The following is a 23,176-nucleotide window of genomic DNA, read 5'->3' as shown; positions in this document are numbered from 1 at the left end:
AAACCCCAGTGTTGCAGTAAGTTATAACAAAGGCGAAAAATTACAATTTGCAAATGATTTTTAGTCCTACCATTCCTCGTAAGGTTGGTCGCCTGGAACGAAAACTCAATATGTTAGTCCCAGTAAATCATTATCATTGAAACAAAAATACAAAGGTTATACATTGTATCTACATGTACATGCAGAATGACCAGATAAATCGGTTGTATTTTAGACGGCGGACGAGAGTAACACAGCGGGTCTCGAAGTGTCAGGTCCAGTAGCCATACCAAAAACATAAAAACGATTAGCCTTGTGAGCACAGAATCGTTAAATTATTTTCAAGCCATATACAGAAACAAATAAAAATCAATGTGTATTCAACTAACCGGACAGTCGTTCGACAAATGACTAATGAATGTTTTATGCAACATTTATGCACTGAGAAGTAGATCGGAACCGGTCGTGATGGGTCATTATATTCCGAAGTGATTTGTAAATACATTGTGATAATGGTATTACAAAAATTTAGTAATTGCTATTATATTGACAGTAATCACCACATTAACTGGATATATCAATACATTAATTGTCATTACCGTGTTTGTAGAAGGCCTAAAGTCTTAAGATTACGTATTTTCTTCTCAATAGTTTTATTTGCTTTACTGTAAGGTCGCACGAAATGTTAAACATGTTGACAATAATGATTTTGTCATGTTGATATAGAAATGATATTTACATTTCTTTTCTTGACGTAAACGAAAGGTGTGATTTGGTTAACCTAATTTTTTGTTAATAAAACCTATAATTGTGATTTTGTCATGTTGATATAGAAAATGCAGATATTATATTCTTTCCCTGACGTAAATGAAAGGTATGATTAAGTAAGACTTAGTTTTAGTAAACAAAACGTGGTTGGTCGCTGCCTAAAACAATGGGAAAGTTAACGTTTTTTAAAAATTGAAGCTTTGTTAAAAATGTTGAGTCGTTGTATATTTGAAAATATAAAGGTAGACCTAACCTCCATCAAACAATTTCAGTAAAGTGTCTGTAGCATTTCGATGTTAGTAAAAAAAAAACTAGATACAAGTACATTTAAGCCAAATAAATTTTTAAATTTTAAAAATCTTATTCAAATGCAAAATCCAGTGGTTTATAATAGGATTCGTGTTGTTCGTTTAAAATTTGTATGTTCTGTTTCAAAGGCTGAAAGTCTGCAACAGTTGTCTTTTTTTTTATCCTTTGCATTTGTCTCCGATATCTGAGCTTGGATATCCCTTTGGTATCGTCACAATATCTTCTATATATACATGCTCATACATGTACATGTAGTTTTAAACCGTCATTGTTTTAATTTTTATATTTACCAATTAAAAACACTAAATTCATGACATTACAATAGAACATAATAGAACGTTTAACGTATTTAGTTGTCTTTAAAAACGAAAAAAAAAGCATATAATTGCTCAAAGATTTCCCAATACTCCACAAAATTACTTGCATTATTTAAACATCAAGTTGTTCACACGGAAATCGTTTGTTTGGTAGAAACTATTGATTTTAAAGTTTAACAACCGGTCAACAGTGATCCCATATTCGAGTTTCCTATATTATATACCATTTAAGATGTATTTCAAAACCAACATTTGCGTATGCACTGTTTTAGCAAAGTGTTGCAAGAGGAAGGTATATATATAAAAAATTCCTCAATTCTAAATGATTCTTACATGTATCATATCTCATATCGTCCTGAACATTGATGAAATATTTGTCACTGGACGTTATACAATCTTAATGATTCCAGAAATTGTAAAAGCAAGATATAAAAACACATAATTCATGTTTTCGTGTAGGGACTGAAGTACATTCAAAGTTGCAAAACACCATAATCAATCATGCTGTTATTCAGGAATTTTGTTGTATTTTATTTGTTTTAATAACCGATCGCAGCTATGGAATCTTAAATAATCCATCATTGACATCCTGGTTTGAATTTGACCGAATCGTTTCCTATAAGACCTAAATAGAACTAAAAACTACTTTCATACTTCCGTTGTTTATGGACATAGTAACGCACAATTTATTTCTGGTTCCCAATTTATATCTAAAATAGCATTAATAGACTACATGCGTATTTAAATTGTATCAATTAAAAGATATGAAAATCTATAAATACGTAGGTGAAATTGTAGCTGAAATATTATTATAATAATAGATAAACATATACGTAATGTACGATCAATACCGCACGATTATAGTATACACAATTCAATTTTCATATTTATAGTTTAAAAGACTGGTATAGTACTGAAAAGCATTTAAATATCTTGAAAAAAATGTATGTAGATTCTGAATAGATGTTGACGCGAGCATATTAAAAAAGATATACAGTTTAAATATTGACAGATAAACATATTAATAATGTAAGATTATATATACAATCCAATTTCATATTACAAATTTAATGGGTGTAAACAGTACTGAAAAGCATTTTAGCATCTTGAAAAATAGAGTGTTGACGCAAGCATATATTAAAGTACAGTTTGAATACTGACAATTTGACTTAAACATTTTTTCTCAAAGTTTTGAATATGAATTTCGTGATAATGTACTGTTGGTATACCGGTTGTTGGTACTTGGTATTGCAAAACACGGTATTTTTTTTCTGTAAAGGTTTTGACGTTCATATTGAAATCTTGTAATGGCTACTATGAAAGTTTAAAACAGATTGTTTGGTACAATTTATTAACTTGAAAGCCATTTGTAGAAATATTTCTTTATGTAGTACTTTCAGCTGACAATCAGTAACTGAAGACATTCTTTACTGCGGTAATAAGTATATGTGTTGTGTTTTTAGCTGTTTTACAATGTCAATATCGTCGAACAATTTTATTAAAAAGAAATTTATTAAGGATGGCAGTGTCCTTATGTGAAATTAAAAACAATAAAGAATTTAGAATTGATATAACATTTGTATAAGTAGAAAGAGTAAAACTTGAGAAACAAAATAAGCTAAAAATAATGATAGGTTATGAAGCTCTTTTTCGAGATATTTAAGTTTTAACAAATGGCGGGTAAAAGCAGACTTGCCTTGTATTTGCATTGGAATTGTTTAGGTCTCAAATCGAAACGAAAAGAAATCAAGAAATCTGCTTAAATTTTGGTAAATGACATACAATTATGAACCTTACAGAATACGTACGTATAGATCTTTAAATGTGTGAAATATGGTAAGTCGTTGATTACTAATCCACAAATGACCACCAGAATGGCAGAGAAAACTCGGCATTCAACAATATTCATGATTCAAATCAGGCTAAACTCGAAAAGTACAAACACTTACATTTGTTAGTATTTATGTTGGTAGTACGCTATAAAATTAAAAAAAAAAACCAACTATTAATATCAATCAACAGTTGTATCCAATCTAATATAACGATTGATGAAAACGTTTTGAACGTCACGATTCGTCAAAGCCTTCATATTGTTAATGAAAATAAATGAGTTACAAAACACTTCTTCATTTCCGGAAAATTAAAACAATGACCTCATGATAGTCCTCTTCAATTGTGCTAGTGAAACCATTCTCATGTTTCAAGTATATGATAATTTTGAGAACAGAAACAGTCGCGGGGTACAGAATGTTCAAACTAATTTAGAATTGTTATAGTAGTACATGTAGTTCGTATTAATACGAATGGCAAGATCTACAAATAGAAGAAGTACAATGTAGCTCTAACAATGGTATACCTTGTGTCCGTTGGTTCTTTTGTTTGTTTGTCTACCTACGGTTTTGCCTAAGATACAAACTTGAATCAAGTAAAACGACCATTATACCTGTTGCATCGATCGATTTTAGTCTTTCCGAAATTGACGCCAATTTCGAATTTGTATTACCAGAATCATTACGTTTCGGCATATCAGTATCACTGATTAGATGTAAACCATAACCAAATGATGTAAAAAAACAACATAATACTTCAATTGGTATATATATGTTCACGTTGAAAAAAAATGTTCTACAGAAAATCTATTCTTGGCAGTACTAAAAAAAGCCGACATGAGTGCGTTAAGGTAAGTGATACATGTACCAGTATTTGTGATTTCTTTTAGCATTTAGGTAACACATTTTGATAGACTTAAATTATTGTGTACAAACTGTAACGTTAACTGTAATGCCGATTTAGTTGTAGAATTGAAAATTAAACGATCTTTTATGTATTTGAAAATGAGGATGCTGTATTTTAGCGAAGACATGATCCTTGCATCTGGAAGATATTTTAAATGAAGCGTGTTTGAAAACTGGGATTTAGAAAATACCAATGAGCTTTTAAAATCTTTGATCTGAAAGGATTCTTATTAACGGCCTCCCACATTTGCATTAAATTCGTCATGTCCATTCAGGCGGAATTAATGAACAACGTGGTATCATTTGTTACAATACAAGTACAATAAAAAAAAGATAAGCCCTTAATAGCAATATTGCGTAATGAACATACATGTATAAACCACGCACAAGAAATGCATTAAATTCTAAACCTCTTCCATATCCCGATTAAAAAGTCAAAGTGTATTGGTCTAATTGGTGATTACCCTATTTATGTCTTGTTTGAAATCCTTAGAATTCCGATGCAAATTGCACTTTTACCAGAAAAAGAATTATTTAATGCGTACTTATTTCTCATTTTTATGAATCAATGAACATTTTCTGTAGAAGCTCGGTGCATCAATTTTGTCTGCATGTCGAGAATAATTAGGGACGGAGGGGGCATTCAGGCGGTAAAGTTCTCTTTTATTCTTTACTTCCGTTCTATCCCAATGGATGGATTTGCCTTTTTCATCTGTCAATATGTTAACACGAAACTGAGGCAGTTACTGTGTATGCTGACAGAAATTGCTGCAATTAAAAACGATAGTCACAGTTAGTGCATTTCCTTTTTTGTAATTTATCGGATATTTTTATGAAAAGATAAGAATTATCAATCGATAGGTATTTGAAAGAATATGTAAAGACATCAATATTCTACATTTTTATCATCTTCCTTTTGTAGTATTGTTTTTTTCTGCAATGATTAAGCCATCAAAAAGATGCAGATCGGTTTTTTCTGCGATGATGAATGGGATTCTAAATATAGGTTATCGTCAGCTGACCTTATACAAACTGAAACGGATATGTGAGGAAAATCACGTGAAAAAAAGAGTTGTAAGGAATAATCATTCAGATTGCAACCCAAAGATGTAATATTGCAAATCCCATTAAAATACACTGATATTTTAAATGCAGTTTGAAGTAGGTTTTTTCATTCTACTTTTGTCAATATTTTTTTTTGTCCCGATGTTTTCATCATATTATGTATCACAAACATATATAATATCAAATCTGTACGATGTTTTTTTTTTCTGTCTTCTGATTTCTTGATAAGCTTAAGGGACATATCTTGTTTTTAAATTAAAAGCCTTGAAATACAAAATTGAGCAGTCTGAGATTACATTTTAAAACTCTGACGCTAAGACGGATTTAAAAAGACTTAAACAGCTATTTTGATGAGTTTACGGATTTTCATGTTTTTGTTATATGTTTAGGAGCGTTTTCTGAAATCTCATACCAGACTAATCAAATCCATATAAAAGCCATCCATTTTTTTACGACGTAATAATTTCTTTGCTTTGCAATCCGCAGTAAATCATCAGACACGTCTAAACTGGTCAACATATGAAGCGAAAACAACTTCATCATATAATGTAAACAAACCATGATGTGTTGTCCTGTTATTATAACCCCAATCAACTATAACTTACTTGAGCAGTTTTTAGAAACACACTATATCGACAAAATATCATATGTTTTAGATTTTATTTGTAAACGCAAAAATGGTACCGTTATTAATAGGCAGTTTTAAACATAATAAAGTGCTTCAAACCGTAAGAATCATATTGATGATACAAGTGCGTCGATAGTGTTTATTTGATTGATTAATTGATTGGATGTTGTTTAACGCCACTTTCAGCAATACTTTGCTATATCAAATCAAACAGTATCATGCATCTGCTGAAATTACAAAATTAAATGTGCGTTGAATATTTCATACATAGAAACATTGCGTTTGAACATCCTTATGTTGAGATCTTAAATTTCACCAAAGACCAGTTTTTCAGGGTCCAAACCATCATCCTCTGATATTTATTATACCAACAATAACTTAATTTTCCATACTCAATAACTACATTTATTACATACTTAGTCTAAATAACATATAAATTTTACCGTATGATAACAGCATTAAATTAACGTAAATTTCATATTTTTCGAATTGGTGCTTAGCGGGTTGATATGAAAAGTTTATCACATGCTTCGACTGTTATCACATGCCTTTCCGTAACGTTATCGCATGGCTTTCCGGTGATACTCGTCAAATTCCGGAAAATACACCTCAATTGACCTTTTTCAGTGAAAAACACTACAAAGTAAGGTACAAAACTGGATACTGGAAAGTATATTGTGTAAAATGAAAAAAAAAAAAAAAAAAAAAAAAAAAAAAAATGAAATAACAACAAATAAATGATCAACTAAATGCATATTTTAAAACTTCCAAATAGTTACTTTTAAAAAAATTGACTTTTCCAAACAGTGTTCATAATGTACATTGTTGAATTATTTTTTTATCGAGTCGTTCATATCAAAATATATCATACTAATGTGTTTTCTTCTCTATTGAGGCATATGATAGAAATATTTCATATCGAATCGGCATATGATAGAAATATTTCATATCGAATGTACTAAATTTGGAGTCCGACGTCCATGAACTTTTTATTACGTGTGTAATAAAATAACTCTATATTTGTAAACGCAACCTTCTATATAGTACATTGCAGTTGTCGTTGGTTGCTGTTGTTATTTTTGGTTCGTCATGAAATTCTACATTGAACATCTTCATGAATTAAATTATGTCAATCAATAATCAATTATGATTTTATTTCTAAAGTATATTACTTCAAAGGAAGAATACTGATTTTAAAAATCTAGCTCTCATACTCTCTATGGAATTTCAATAAGCTTAGCCTTGTTCATATTCAAAACTGCTTAAAATCGATGGACTTCTTGTCTAATGAATTTCTTTGACATCAAGATAAAACATCGCATCATTATTGTTTAATGCACACTGGGACTGATATAATTGGCATATAAGCTTAATGTACTAGGTGGGAAATACTTTAGTTCTAATGGAATTGTCTAGGAAGACAATGACATTTTAGTATCTGAGAGTATTATTACCATGTTCCTACTCGCAGAATGTATATATTTTTCTATTAGACGTCTAGATTTAATTTAGTTTTTTTTTACCAACCCCGTTTTCTAAAACAGTAATTGGGATATTCGGAACAAATCGATACATTAAAAAATGTAAATGTTCATCAACGCCGTCATCTTGTGATTGGCAACGATATTGTGTTTGATCATATCTTAAACGAATCTTTCAAACGATAAATATTTAATTATTTTTAATCTAACTTAAAGTAGAGATCGCCATAGCAACAAAAAATAAAGCCAAATAAATCTCATTTAAAACGACACGATTCAATATTATTTTTTAACAAAACAAATTTGATACACATGTATAAAATCGTCTTGTCTAGCCTCTGTCAATTAAAAAAAAAATCACATTCGTATTGTAAGTTAAATAAAAATACTTGAACGATGGATAACAATTGGGAGATGTCTTGCGGGTAAATATTTACAAGATCCAAACACAAATCGCTATTGCGTGATGCCTTAACATCGGTATGGCTTTTCAACATTTTTAGTAGTAACACTACGGTAAATATCACATGTGAAGCAGCTTACCTTTTTTGAAACTCATCACTACCCCTGGATTTTCGTTGGTGTTCGTGTTGCTCGGTCTTTAATTTTCTACGTAAATATTGTTAATATTTTTTGTTTTTTTCGTCGATTTTTATTTGTTTGTATTTATGTTTTTTTCTCGTGTTATTGTCAGTTTCTCTTTGCATTACGAGTTTTTATTGTGTGTTTTATATGCACAAAATATAGATTAGATATGGAAAAGGGGATGAGTTTGTTTAAATCAAAATATGATTCTAGTTTACTACTCGGCAGTACTGCCGACCCGAAGCAGAACATGTGTTCACCATTCGAGCTCCGTTAACTACTACATATGTTAACATTGAATACAAAAGGTATAGAATAAACACAGGCATAAAGGTACTAAACCAAGCTTCAGAATTATTAGTTAATGCATATACGCTGTTAACCCAATGCGATCTATTTCAAAATGTTATGACAATAATATAATAATAATTCATTTTATTAAAGTGTCACATACTTGTCTACAGATTTTTATACAAATTATATAAAATACTTTGCACAATAATAAAATAAGACAAATACCCAGCCTAGATAGGCTTATGAGACACTATATAAATATAAATATAATATATATTTAACAAATACAAATTGTAAAACGTACTAAAATGTAAAAAATGTTTCAAATTATCCGGATTTTTCACATCATAAAAAAAATAATCAAAATAAGTAATTAAAAAAACATAACTTTTTAAAATAGAAATGACAAATTAAGTATGACGTAAAAAATAAACGATATGTGATAAAAAGAAGATATTTTATGTCTGTCTCTCCGTCTGAGGGTCTCAAGTTCATTATTTCTTTTCTAAACTGCGTTATCTGGGTAGCTAAATCAAATATATAATTTACTTTTATATGTATTGACAATATAAGACATTTTGGTGGTCTTAAACATATTTATTTCACGAATATGTACCTCTCAATAATAGTTTAACGCGTTGTAGTATTGGAGGAACATTAATACGTGTTATTATTTTACACAGCTTTGGGACAATTAGGATAATACTACATGTAAGCGAAATTGGCATTTCTTTCTTTTTTAAACCTCGTATAAAGGAATTTTACATTCTGCAAAATTATATACTTAATCTAAATACAAGAATATCCATAATAATTGTAACCAAAAACGAAATTAATCACTATCTACGTCAGAAATCCTCTTATATGAACATCTTATATCCTCATTTAATTATAAGTTGTATATCACAAGAAATTAATAATCTTAATAACATCCGAATGTATTATATTTCATAACATAAAATCCATGGTTACAGGATTTCTTAACAAATCCAATAATAGTTTAAAGAAAGCCTGCACGCTCTTATCATTATACTTTGAAGAGATCTCTTATTGATCTGGGAAACGTATTATTAAAATACCCGTATTGAAATCTAAACCTTAATAGAATCTTGCATATTAAATTCTCAGCGTCTTGAAGGTATGAATAATGGAATTCTATACTTCAGGTATACAATGGCAGAAACTTAAGCCCGTATTGTGTATTGGTTCGGTATATATAGTTGATGTACATTTTTTTTTACAGTTCTTAATAAAATCTTGCATATTAGATTCTCAGCGTCTTGAGGGTATCAATAATGGAATTCTATACTACAGGTATACAATAACGGAAACGTAAGCCCGTATTTGTTCGGTATTTATAATTGATATATATTTTTGTTGACATTGGATACCGATACTATTGGCTGGCATCGAGATAAAATCCAATACAGCTCACCGTTTAAGAACAAACTGCAATCAGAAGGAACAACAGTGAATATTGGAACTTCTTTTGTATAAATATAATTTCTCTCTTAATAGTAAATTCATTAATTGTTTCCGTTTATCACAAGTTGATTAAAAAGACTGCTGGAATTTTTCGTTGTGGATAGAAAACACAGGGTCGAGTAAAAATTGGAATTTATTTTTCAACATTGTAAGGATTTAAAATTTCTCGAAATCATTGACGTGGCTGTAAATAAATAACTTATCGTTGATAAATTTATTATCTGTGTTTTAATTAATTTGAAATTTAAAATTAAAATTTTAGTGTCGTTTAATTTATATTTTAAAAAATTATTCCGTAAAATTGTATTTAAAGTTTTTTTTTTTGGTTGCTTATTTTCAGATGTGAAATGAATAATTGAAATTGGAATAGAATTACACACATTGAAATGGAGATAAAAAGATGGAATTACATCATTATTATTAAGTGAAATGTGAAATGTAAATTTCATAAGACCAGATGGCTTAAGATGTCTATTTGGATTACTTTGTCAATACATTACATCAAAACTGGTAAGTTACATTTACATTCAATTTACATTGTATCATTATTATTGTACTGTAATCTTTTTACAATAGAAAATATTATCCAGAAACTTAATTGAACATTTGATATTTTGATCATACATTTTCATGATGCTGAAAACGGAACATTGTTACAACGAAAACTTAATTACAGTAATAAAGGATTTGATCTATGAAAGGATAATGCGAGATCCGATTTCAAAATTTTATTTCTATAGATTAGAAATCAAGATTCAATATCATGGCCAAAATAACCATAGCCCTTTAATCAAAGTTACATGGCACTTATTTTTACAAACCTGGCTTCGGACTCAGACTTCTTTTGAGCCTATTTTTACAACATGTGTATTGCTGTGTATTCGTTTTTTTTCATTGGCTTGAGGTAAAGGGGAGGGTTGAGAACTCACAACACATGTACCGCCGTATGTTCGCGCCTGTCCAAAGTCATGAGCTTATCGCCCTTGTTTGACTTGTTTGTCATGATTTCTTTTGGATTTTTGGTTCATTTATATGTTTTAGAGTTTAGTGTGACGTCCATTTTCAATGAACGAGTACACATTTTGCTTAGGGGCGAGCTGAAACCCGGCTACGGATGCGGGATTTTCTTGCTGTGTTGAAGACAAATTGGTGGCTTTCGTCTGTTTTCTTATCGCTGGTCGGGTAATAATCTCTTTGACACATTCCCTATTTCCATTCTCAATTGTATTTCAAATGTTTAAGTTTTGGTATTCTAGATGCGGTAAACTCATCAAAAAGCTTTTCTAGCGTTTGAAATATTGTGTTATTTTCTGAATCTTTTTCTTTCTCTAACCGTACTGAACAATGAAAAATTTACCAAATTAATTTCAGATCAATAGCGTCATTTTTTTTTGTTAGCCCGCTTCACATGTTTTTAGATAAAATAAAGACATATCCATAACATTTATAACACGGAAGACATATTATTGCTGCTTATTGATTTTCATTTACCGATACAAGATTGAAGTGAGTAATAGGAAAATTCAGTCTTAGATTTTATTACTGTCAACACTCAAATTAAAAGTCTTTTCTAAACTGGTTTTATTATCCGGCTTATTTAAAATATGTTCCTGATTATCATTAAACATTCTTGACTATCATACATGTATCCAGGAACATATATATATATTGACTATACTGTTCCCAGATGTATCTAAACTTATTTTGCACTACAAAGTACAGCCGATTGGTACCTGATAAAAAAGACAATCTTATCCGTCGATCCTAATAAGTCAGTTTTGGTCTTTAATGCTATATCATCCTTCAATTATGTCTTTTGCATGTAGTTTACTGTAGCAATAGTTAGACATGACATCCTGAAACTTGGAAGAATTGTGTGAGAAATTTTTCGCCAACTTTGACCTGATTTGAATTATTATCGGAGAACATTATTATAAAAAAAAAAAAGAAAGATATTATTCTAACTGCTACAAATTTCCTTCTGACAATACAGACACATTCTCTTTTGTTAGTATATCAACTTCCAGTTGGTGAGTGATTGTTGTTTAGGATTTCAAAATAAGAAGATATGGTATGATTGCCATTTATTATCCATTCAGTGTGAACACTTCTTATTTTTATTATTCAGTAGTTATCTTCATTTGGGCGTTTAAAATATTTTTTTGTAATGTAATATACACGTGTATTTCACCAGCGTGAAATATCCCGGCTAATTGTGTACGTGTTTGGTTACTGTGAATTAAAAAAACGAAGATTTAACAAATGAATATCATTGCCCTTTATCACCTTCGCCCAGCGTCTCAGGTGATATACAAGCAGAGTCAGCAAATATCAGAGAAGTCCATTTATATACACTGTAAAAGATCCCGAATAACATATATTGTTGCCAGTTCAAGGCTTTTAAATTGGCGTGATCTTTTGGTAAAACATTTGTGAGTAAGCTAGCAACTGACAGTTTTTAATATCAAGAAACCTACACAATTTGAAAGGATCAAATGAAAAAGGACCTAAACAAAAGATAAGTGTAGGGGAAGAGAGAGGAGTTGCTACAAAGTACAGCCAATATTCTGTCGATTGGTACCTGATAAAAAAGACAATCTTATCCGTCGATCCTTATAATTCTGGTTCCTCCGATGTAATTAGTATCATATCTTATTTCATAGCATAGATTTGTTGTTGTTTCAAGTTCGACATGTACTTTAAGAATAGCTGGTTTTAATTCATTGTATAAAAGACAAAAAGGATCACTGGAGCTTCAGCAATTTATATCCCTGGAGTTTGAAAATCGAGATCATAATTATATTTGAAAAAATATTTTGATATCAAATATCTGCCAGAGTCAATTAGAGAATGTTTGGCAGTTATAAGGAACTGCAGTCAAAAAAAGCAACAATTACCATGTGTGACGAAATTTTTAATGTTGAACTTCATTAATGTGTTGACAAAACAATGTTTTGCAGATGAAGTTTCCGCTCCATGTTGACGACAGTTTATTTTGAAATAATATTTTGATATTGAAATAGAAGTCATATATTCTATAATAGTAAACAGGAAAAAAAAGCCGATTGTAAGAAAAGGATAAAAACCCGATTGGTTAATATTTGTAACTGCAATATAGACGGACGATACATGTATCGTCATGTCTTTTAGGAAAACCTCCTTAAGGTTCAAATCTTGAGAAGTGCCAACATGTTTTGCGAAAAAAAACTTTTAAACAAAAGACATGACCTATAAATACTATAAAAACAACCCGTCTTCTCCGTCTTTGATCAAATTTGACCGATTAAATTGCAATGCCATTTCTTCTTTAGTATTTTTTTTATTACCTTGAAGAAGGTAAATGTATAGAATGAAATTCAAAACAGTGTGGCTGTGGCCATTGATTGACACATTAAATTCATCCATTGACTGGGACAATTTAGGTGAACGTTTGTATGTAACGACCACTGCTCACTATGTACTTTTTAAAGACACTTAAACTATGGGGTCACCAAAGGTTCTCAACACCTTAATAAAGTAATTCGAAAAATTAATCAGAAATAACACGATGTTTTGATTTATATCAATTATATAAATCAAAACATAAAGGTTATTCCTGATTAATTTTTCGAATTATTTTATAATTAAAGGCGTTAAGAAACCTTTGGTGACCCCACAGTTTAAATGTCTATCGTAGGTACGTCGTGAACAGTGGTTGTTACAGACAAACGTTCACGTAAATTGTCCCAGTCAATGGATGAATTTAATGTGTCAATCAATGGCCACAGCCACACTGTTTTGAATTTCATTCTATATAATTTTCATTTCATTATTCACATCACATCATGGAAACAATATCAATTCAGAAGCAACGAACATATGTAATTTTGCTTGAGTTTACTAGCCCTTTGTGTTTTTTTGGATCTATTTTGCTTTTATGTCTTTAAATTTGAATGTGTGCAGTGTTTTGTTGAATATGTGTTTTTTCGGCGTATTATTTTTACCTTGAGTTGTCTGTTTCCTTTCGTCAAATGGTATTTGATTTCCACTTCCTCTTTTTCCTATCTTTGCTTTTTTATTTGCCAGTTTCATTGGTAAGGCAGTATCACTTATTTCATTATTTAAACATAATAGTTTTTTGGCTGTAAGATTATGGTTTAATTCCAACGCCATTGTTATTGTAGCTTTGCATAAGTTATTTTTTTAGTCATATATGTTTAATTTTCTATTTTGTATCTTAACGCAAAATGTATTATCCAAAAACTGTAAAGTAAACTAGATTCACACTCGAGATCCATGAATAAATACAATGCGTGGACTGACTTTGGATTGCTATACAGTGAATAAGCACTTATGATCCTATATCCTGTCACTGATTATAGTTTGCCATTGCACAAGGCCGTTCATTAACTCGTTCTTGTATTGTTCATAACCTCTGTACACTAAATCAGATGGGTGTGTATTGATTGACATTCTTGTCGGTTATTGGGATTTTTTATGCCCCATTTATGGGCCTTATGTTTTCTGGTCTGTACGTCCGTCTGTTCGTTCGTTCGTTCGTCCGTCCGTCCGTCCGTCCGTCTGTCCCGCTTCAGGTTAAAGTTTTTGGTCGAGGTAGTTTTTGATGAAGTTGAAGTCCAATCAACTTCATCAAAACCACGACACATGTTCCCTATGACATGATCTTTCTAATTTTAATGCCAATTAGAGATTTTACCCCAATTTCACGGTCCACTGAACATGATAGTGCGGATGGAGCATATGTGTACTGGGGAAAGATTTTTATTTTTCCTTTTGTTAGTTGCTTTGCTTTGAACTTCATACCTGTTTGAAGAATAACGACATAACCAAATGATCATCGGTAGTTGGTCGCTGGTTATAAGTTGCCTCATCAATTGGAATCATGCCACATCTTCTTATTTTTATATTGGAAAAAGAATATTTTCTTTAGTTCAACAGGTTTCTTTTTCTATCATGAGACGGTCTTCATACTAATGTTACTGTAGCTGGTATTTCTTTTATTGAGGTTAAAACCAAAATGAATATGATACTTTATTAATTTCATAATATAAAAAAGAAGACGTGGTATGATTGCCAATGAGACAACTGTCCACAAGAGACCAAAATGACGCAGACTTTAACAACTATAGGGCACCGTACTACCTTCAACAATGAGCAAAGCCCATACCGCATAGTCAGCTATACAATACCCCGACTGTTGCGCTTATCTTAGTAATTTGCCTTCACCATGAAAGCCTAAAGCCAAATATAAGTAAAGCAAACGCAAATAAGTTTAAGTACCTAAACAAGTCGTGAACTATATGACCAAAGATAGACCAAAAAATAAAAGCAAAATCAACCAAGGGTTCAGTTCATTCAACGTGAAATTATGCCTAGTTAGCTCTGATAGTTGCATTCCATATCGAATCGTTAATGGCATACTTTTTTGTCTTCCTGGTTGACACTGTTTAAATCTAAAAATTACAGTTATCTGTTTTTCTGGGAAAAGTTGAACGAGTAGACAAATGAATAATTCTTTAATGACTTGTAAATATATCCTATTGATTTTATACCAAATACATAGCAACATGGAAGAATCAAAGATAAAATGATTCGGAAAATATTATTCCTATACGTTAATGAAAATAAGATATAGTGCTACAATTAAATATCAATCTTTTGCCGAAAGCACAGAATTACTCCATGAAATTCTGCAATTTTGTGTCAGTGCAAACTGAGAAGATTTACATGTATGGCAAGGTAAACCTTTCATTAACCTAATTCTGTATACTTATATAAGCATTTTTGACACGCAACATCTATATTTACAGTCTATTTTCAATTTCTAGTTGTAGAATAGGTATCAAACGAAGTATTGAACCGACCTATTCGCAGACAATAGCACTGCAGTTCGATCGCTACGAAAAAGTACATTTCTGTCAAATTCAAATGAACAAGTATTTCGTTTGAATTGAATCCCGTCAACAATTAACCAATTGGTGATTCATTGACACAGCATTTGTTCAATTATTTATAATGTAGCACGTTTAAAAAAGATACTTTAAGCACATTTTTCAGACATTCGGGCTGAAGTGGAACTGTAATGGAATGGTACAAACTGTTCTATGTACTCAGAACTTAACAAGATGTTCGTAATATTTGATTAAGCAGCTTGCTTCATATGTAAAAACAGAAAAAGGCTATAAAAGAGGGACGAAAGATACCAAAGGGACAGTCAAACTCATAAATCTAAAATAAACTGACAACGCCATGGCTTAAAATGAAAAAGACAAACAAACAAACAATAGTACACATGATACAACATAGAAAACTAAAGAATAAACAACACGAACCCCATCAAAACTAGGGGTGATCTCATGTGCTCCGGAAGGGTAAGCAGATCCTTCGATAAAACATATTGATCACACTAATACATACAAGATTCACTGTTAGTGAACTTCAAGCATTCATTATAAAAATGAGGAGATGGAGTTTTAGTGCAAAATGAGACAAATATCTTAAAGACCTTCAATAAGAACAAAACGCATCCCAAATATTATTTTATAGAAATCCCGGAACGACAAATAAAACAACTGATTTGAAGAGAAAAAGATCAACGGCTTAATTTGAACTAAAACAATAAACAAAATATCAATTACGAAAGACATTTACTAGCAATAGCCAATACATTAAGGCTCGACTTGGTTTGGCACACACATACTGCAGCTTGGTAAACATGTTTGTTGGTGCTCCGTTTCTTTAGATGGGAACGTGGCCTTACAACATACATGTAACCTTTAAACAATTAAAAAAAATATTTAGAAACGGCTGAAGTCATGATCAAATCGGTAATAAATACAAGCTTTTCAAAAATGTTCCTTATACATTGTATTACGCTGTTACACCACTATCAGGTTAGGGGAGGGTTGAGGACCCATTCCATGTTTACCCCATTACATAATGTATGTACATGTATCTGTCCCCGGAGCATGGTATCTTACATTAGTCTGTTGGTTAGTTCGTTTTTTTCATGACTTTGTATAGCTAACAACTTGATAAGGTTTTGTTTATTGTTTACTGTCGTACGGGTGTTTAAATCCACGCCATTAAGACAAGCGTATAATTATCCCAATACATGTAGCATAAACGCGAAAAAATCATTATTTGAAACAAAAATAAACATAAAAAAGACAAAAGACAAGAAGAACCAATTTGTAGTACTTATATTGAAAGCTTGTTTTTGTTACATGCTAATCTATTGGGACCAAAGATGCTTGTATATGTATCATTAAAGCAAACACAATGCCCTCGTTAGTTCAAGAATAAAGGTATCTTGTTTGCCCAGATGACATTACAACCAGCGTAAAGTGAAAGAGTTGTGTCTGGCAAAGGATTTTTATTATAATCTAGCGTATATCTTTGCCGATTTCATTGCGCCCTGTCGAGTAAAATAAGTTTAGCTATTCTTTTTGTAATACGTATTTATATATTACAATTGTTCTTTGAAAATTGTTAAAGCTATTTTGATTTAAGTTCCTATGCTACAGTGATCAGCTGTTATATGAATTGTGTAATATAAGCTATATTGGTCTCTAATTTCAATGTCGATTTCAATTATTATGACGTCATTGTTCAATTATCTCTTCTAATTGTTTTATTCCCTCACTAACAATAAAACAGGGGATTAGCAAATCATGAAATCACGTTTAATAAAATCATAAAAGTTCAATATTTGATTATTTTTAAGTTTCTCTTGGAAATCAGCTGTCCCTTTAGAATTGCTATGCAATGAAATTTAGATCAATTTGGAATCAACATTACCGTTAATAATTGAATTTAGCAGGTTTGGTTTGATATATTACCCAGAGTTTCACAAGAAACTGTCTGATTGTGGCCATTTCTTAAATTGATATTTATTATTCATGAGTAATCATTTAATAATTGACAGCAGAAATATCGGTATTGACGTTACATTCCATCAGGGAAAGTTGTCATAAAGAATTATTGTCTATGAAGTGTTGGAGTCAAGTACGCCTATAAAAGCCATTCGAGTGCTTCCGACTTGACAGCAACAAATAGACACAAGTATTCTAAAACTACAATAAAAGGATGCTAAATAAGGAAATCTGTCAAACTTGACGCTGTTCTACATCACGTTCGTAATCTACATTGATTTTATTAATATGGTAAAGTCCTAGTTCTCTTATTCGTTTAATTAATTTCTGATCATATTATATAATCTTTTTCGGAGATATACATGTATTTCTTTAGTGTTTCAAATATATCGTCAGCATCATTTTACAAAATTTAATCAAATAGGAATATTTAGGAAAAAAGTTATTATTTTATTTATTTTATGGGAATCGACCGATCAGAACTACAAGATTCGTTTGAAACAATATCTCTCCAACATTTACATATATAGTTTATATTTTTAATGAAGTTTATATAACTTTTATCTTGATCCCGTTCATTGTTTTAGTTTTTAAGGTTTCTTTTGTTGAAAGTATTTAATGATGATAAATGGACAACACTTTTTGCCCCAATTTAGTAAATTGTGTTTTATCTCATTTCTGAGATTAGGTGTTGGCGGCATAAATGTGATAGTTTCAAATTATTTTCTACAACTCGTGGTAATTTAAAGTATGCAAAGATGACTATGCGGTATGGGATTTGCTCATTGTTGAAGGCCGAACGATGACCTATATTTGTTATTTGGTCTCGTGTGAAGAGTTGTCTCATTGGCATTTTTTTTATAATTATAGGTAAACACTTGTCGTTTGTTACTGACTTCAAAATGGTTCCTGGTAGTTTTGTTTTTGAATTGTTCATACATGATTGTTAATTCACGTTTATCATGAAATGATGACAATAAACATAGTTTGGAAATAGAAGACCGCAAATTATCGATGTAAAAGTTCAAGACAAAAAACAATTGTCTGAGAAGTCATTAGATATAGGAAGATGTGGTACATGTATGAGTTCAAGTCACAATTTATAAAAATAAACCTTTATAGGTCAAGGTACGGTCTGCAACACGGAGCCTAGGCTCATTTTACAGTAATATTCACCTCTGACTTATTGACTTTTGACCTTTGTAAAAAAAAACATGCTAAAGAATGAAAATCCCAGATCCCTATTGTGACAAAAGAAAACCCCAAATCAGAATTAAGAATACATAGTACAAGATGTAGTATGCTTTCCAATGAGACAACTTTCAACAAGTGACACAGGGCCTTCAATAATAAGAAAACCCATAGCTATATAATAAGAAGTTTATCTTTTCTAGAAGTAAAATACCTGAATTGTGTGCTACATACATGTAGTTGTTATCATGAACGTGGGAAAATGAGATAATTGTTTGTCGTTTATAGCTCTCACTTATTTGAATATAAGAAAATGTAAATTATTGATGAAAGTCTTCATCATGATCTCGAAGTTGTTCAAATTGATATCGATTCAAAATTGGCGCGAATGAAATCATTTATTCTTTCTTCTTATTTATAAGACGACAATGAAGCCTCACAATTTATCAGAGCAATCATCAGATATCCTACTTTAAATTGAATTTTGTATGATTTAAATTCCCCACATCAATGGAATTATATTTTCTCGCAGATGTAAGTCTCCATAATCTCCTAAGGGGTTTACCAGCTTGCTTAACAAAGGAAAATAATTCGATTGGCATCTTTTTGATGAATATATAGTAAAAAAAAAAAGATATATTTGTGAAAAATATTTTTTACCATGAAATAGTTATAGTAAAAATAGAATACAAAAACATACTTTACATCTTAAACCTTAAAAGTACAACATCTCTAAACTTAATGTACCAGCTGTTCTTTAATTTGGATTTGTCTGTAGAGCTTCCCCAATTTTATGTTATATGCATGTGATACATAGCCCATGAAGAAAACACAAAACTATTTTATTTCTTTTTATTACACTCTACAAAGTTCTAATACATAAGTTACATTCAACATCGACTCTACTTCCCCGAGGGTATCACTAGCCCAGTAGTCAGCACTTCTGTGTTGACTTGAGTTATCATTGATATGTTCATAATTATAAATTAACTATTAACAAAACTTTGAATTTTTGAAAAACTAAGGAATAGATTATCTTAGCTATATTTGGCAAAAACATTTAAGAATGTTTGGTCCCCAATGCTCTTCAACTTCGTACTTTATTTGGCCTTTTAAACATTTCTTGATTCGTCACTGATGAGTCTTTTGAAGACGAAACGCGCCTCTGGCGTAAATATATATTTTAATCCTGGTATCTATTATGAGTTTATTTGCAACCACTGGATCGATGCCACTGGTGGTGGATACATGTATTTATTTCCCCGAGGGTATCACCGGTCCAGTAGTCAGTACTTATGTATTGAGTTATTATTGATATGTTCATAATTATAAATTAACTGTAAACACAGCTTTGAATTTTTGAAAAACTAAGGCTCGTCTACCTCAGGAATAGATTATCTTATCTTATTATCTTAATTATTTGGCAAAACATTTAGGGATGTTTGGTCCTCAGTGCTCTTCAACTTCGTAATTTATTTCGGCTTTAAAACATTTTTTGATTCGAGCGTCACTGATGAGTCTTTTGAAGACGAAACGCGCGTCTGGCGTAAATATAAAATTTTAATCCTGGTATCTATTATGAGTTTATTTACATCTTTTAGATTTTTTTTTATTGTGTACCGATTCTTTCTACAAATTCGAAACAATACGGACAAATCCAAATCAAAGAACAGCCCTTTTTTGCTGTTTGTCATCTCGGAACGAAGAAAAAGTCTGCGACTTTTATCAAAAAGCAAAAGTTTAAACCCCACTGCAACCGAACTTATTAAACACAATTCTGGGCGTTTTATTAATTCTAACACGCTATTTAAGTGAAATTCAAATACAAATACAATGCAATAAAACAAAAGAGTATATATTAATTCCCAGTTCACCGTATGCATCTTGTTGTTTATGTTACAAATAGATATTCAAAAAGTTTTAATATAAAATGTGATCGAGTATGATATTCTATACAAAATACGACAATTCTACCTTAAAAAATGTAATCAATATATTTTGCACTAAGAAGACGTGTTTATAAATCTAAAAAAAAAAAGATAACTCTAAATAGGACAAGGAAGCTAAATTGATGCAAAAGTTTATCTTCCTGTTATATTCAGATTCAATAATCAAGAGAATAATTGATTAAAGAAGACAAAACAAGATATCCTATAGTTATATTAAAACATTCTGTTTTTGCTTTTGCCTTAGAAAGGAATCTTATAGAACAAACCAATAGTTGACCTATTTCATATTGTTTAAGAATATGTTTTAATTCAAGTGATTCAAGTATAGGAATTAAATGAAAGGTCGAAATCCTCAGCATTAGTTTAAACCCTTCATAATTCTTAGGTTGGATGTAATTTTTGAGCTTCTGCTCCTGTTTTTGGTTTGGTTTTGTATTTCGTTTTATTAAGTTGATGTCTTTTGCTTGTCCATTTTCTATGAATTATGATGTTTATTTGACATCGTTTGTATCGCCTTTCTTACTGCGTGGTTTGGCTAGCCACAATACCAGGTTAAACCCACCTTTTTTTTCTTAAGTACTAAGTCAGGAAAATGGCAGTTGTTATCTTACAGTTTGTTTCTGTATGTTACATTGTCGTTTGTTTTTTTGTTGCACTTAAATGTTTCTGTTGTATCCTTTCTCGCAATCGATCTATGACTTTCGAACAGCAGTATACTACTATGGCCTTTATTAAGTGTCTGCAACTAGATCTCTGTTTCGTTGTTTTAATCCTACACGATTTAAGGTACAATGTATGGATTTGCTGTTAAAAAATTTAAGAAACATACCTAACACATAAACATGATAAAAGAAACACTAACATCCACATAATTCACATTAATTGACACTTGAAAATGAAAAAGGGAAGAAACACATGGTTTGGTTAAACTGATACAATCACAAAATGTCATAGGGTTAAACTTTTTTTTTCCTTCGCAGAAACGAAACCTTTCGAGATCATGTGTCGGTCAGTAAACAGCACAAAACACGTTATGACTAGCTACTTATAGCACGACAACTAACTTGAACAAGGAATATAACGGTGATTTATATTATGCATTTTAAAAGCAGAGTCAAAATGTGCATGGTATTATTGACAGCTAGACAAGGTTACGTATGAACACAGCCATTGTTTAAATATTTTCCCTCCTTACAGGTGGTATCAGGTTTTACTGAAATTATTTCCCTTGACAGTATTGCAGTGTATACACATAAGCAGGTGTTAAACAATAATAATATAAGTTATCTACGTTCATATCCGTAGATATGGATATTTTAACACCCTGAAGTACCCCAGTACACCATGAGGCGTAGCCGAAGGGTGTACAGGGTACTGAAGGGTGTTAAAATATCCATATCTACGGATATGAACGTAGATAACAAATTTATCCCCGGTCTTAGTCCGAATCGGGCGAGTTTTATGAAAATTCGGGTACAAAGTGTAACGTGAAAACAACGTTTTTTTCATTATCTAAAAAAGTTTTATTGAAATTTGGAAATTTTACATATTTTTCACGGGGTGTAGGGTACTACCTTTGGTAGAACCCTACAGGTAGTCAAATATAAGACGTTTTTAATACGGAGACAGAGAAACTGGATTGAGTCAAATTTGGCGCTCAATGTTGTGAGAGTTACGCCATAGATGGTGTGACGTCAACGTGGGTCATTTGCATAGCTAGGTCAGTAGTCCCATTCCTTGAAAATGTGGCATTCAAGTGATGCATTTAATGGAATGAGTGTAAATGATCGGTATAATAGGACAAAATCGTTAATGAATTAAATATTTAATTGCAAACATCATGGATAATCTACAAAATTCAATATTTCACAAGGAGCAATCATGGAACTAAGGAAAACTTGCGTGAAGTTCCCCGGAATAATGGTTAGCAACGTCCGGGGATATGGGTTAGCAACACCCAGTGGCTATGGGTTTTGTAACGACGTGCGTTAACCAATCAAAATCCTAGATATATACTAAGCCGGGGATAATAAAATATATTTTATATTTTCTTTCAGTAAACTCGAATGAGCGTTTGGTACTGTCTATGGGACTAAGTTTCATTGCACTGGTCTTGCTTGCAAATTTCACAAAAGGTATGTATACTTTTTTCTATTTTATTTTCTTATTGCATGGACACCAATTCAACATGCTTAAACAATGCCTTATAGATTATATACCCGTTAACACCCTTAGCAAACAAAATGGATATGAAATAACATTTAGAAAACTAAAATGATTGACCAGCATGAAATCCTGTAAAATATGGAACATAAACTCATTTCCCAATAGCGACGTATTTGTTTTTAGTCGGTGGTTAACGTACAAATCGTTAGTGTAAGTCAAAACGAACTAGAATGGTTCTCTGGTACATCTACTGTACCGATACTTGTAGCACTGAGTTGAGTTTAATATAGTAGCAGCTACTTAGCAGCTACGCAGCGCCTATCAATATACAAATGTAATATATATATATG

The 23,176-nt window shown here is 31.2% G+C and overlaps 1 protein-coding gene across 2 annotated transcripts in view; it reads left to right on the top strand.

The window, feature by feature from the left end:
* Positions 1–23,176, top strand: part of LOC143083326 (uncharacterized) — a 44,885-nt gene that overhangs the window by 4,998 nt on the left and 16,711 nt on the right. The window contains exons 1-3 of one of the 2 annotated variants that reach the window (XM_076259588.1): positions 9,633–9,794; positions 9,987–10,156; positions 22,718–22,795. In XM_076259588.1, coding sequence (XP_076115703.1) covers positions 10,114–10,156; positions 22,718–22,795 — 121 coding nt within the window. In that variant the 5' untranslated portion in view covers positions 9,633–9,794; positions 9,987–10,113. Of the gene's footprint in view, positions 1–9,632; positions 9,795–9,986; positions 10,157–22,717; positions 22,796–23,176 lie in introns of those variants that run through there. The other variant, XM_076259587.1, reaches the window with a different exon arrangement.

Source organism: Mytilus galloprovincialis, chromosome 7 (assembly GCF_965363235.1).
Source record: "Mytilus galloprovincialis chromosome 7, xbMytGall1.hap1.1, whole genome shotgun sequence".
Classification (NCBI taxonomy): Eukaryota; Metazoa; Mollusca; class Bivalvia; order Mytilida; family Mytilidae; genus Mytilus; species Mytilus galloprovincialis.
This window is presented reverse-complemented; position numbering and strand designations above follow the sequence as displayed.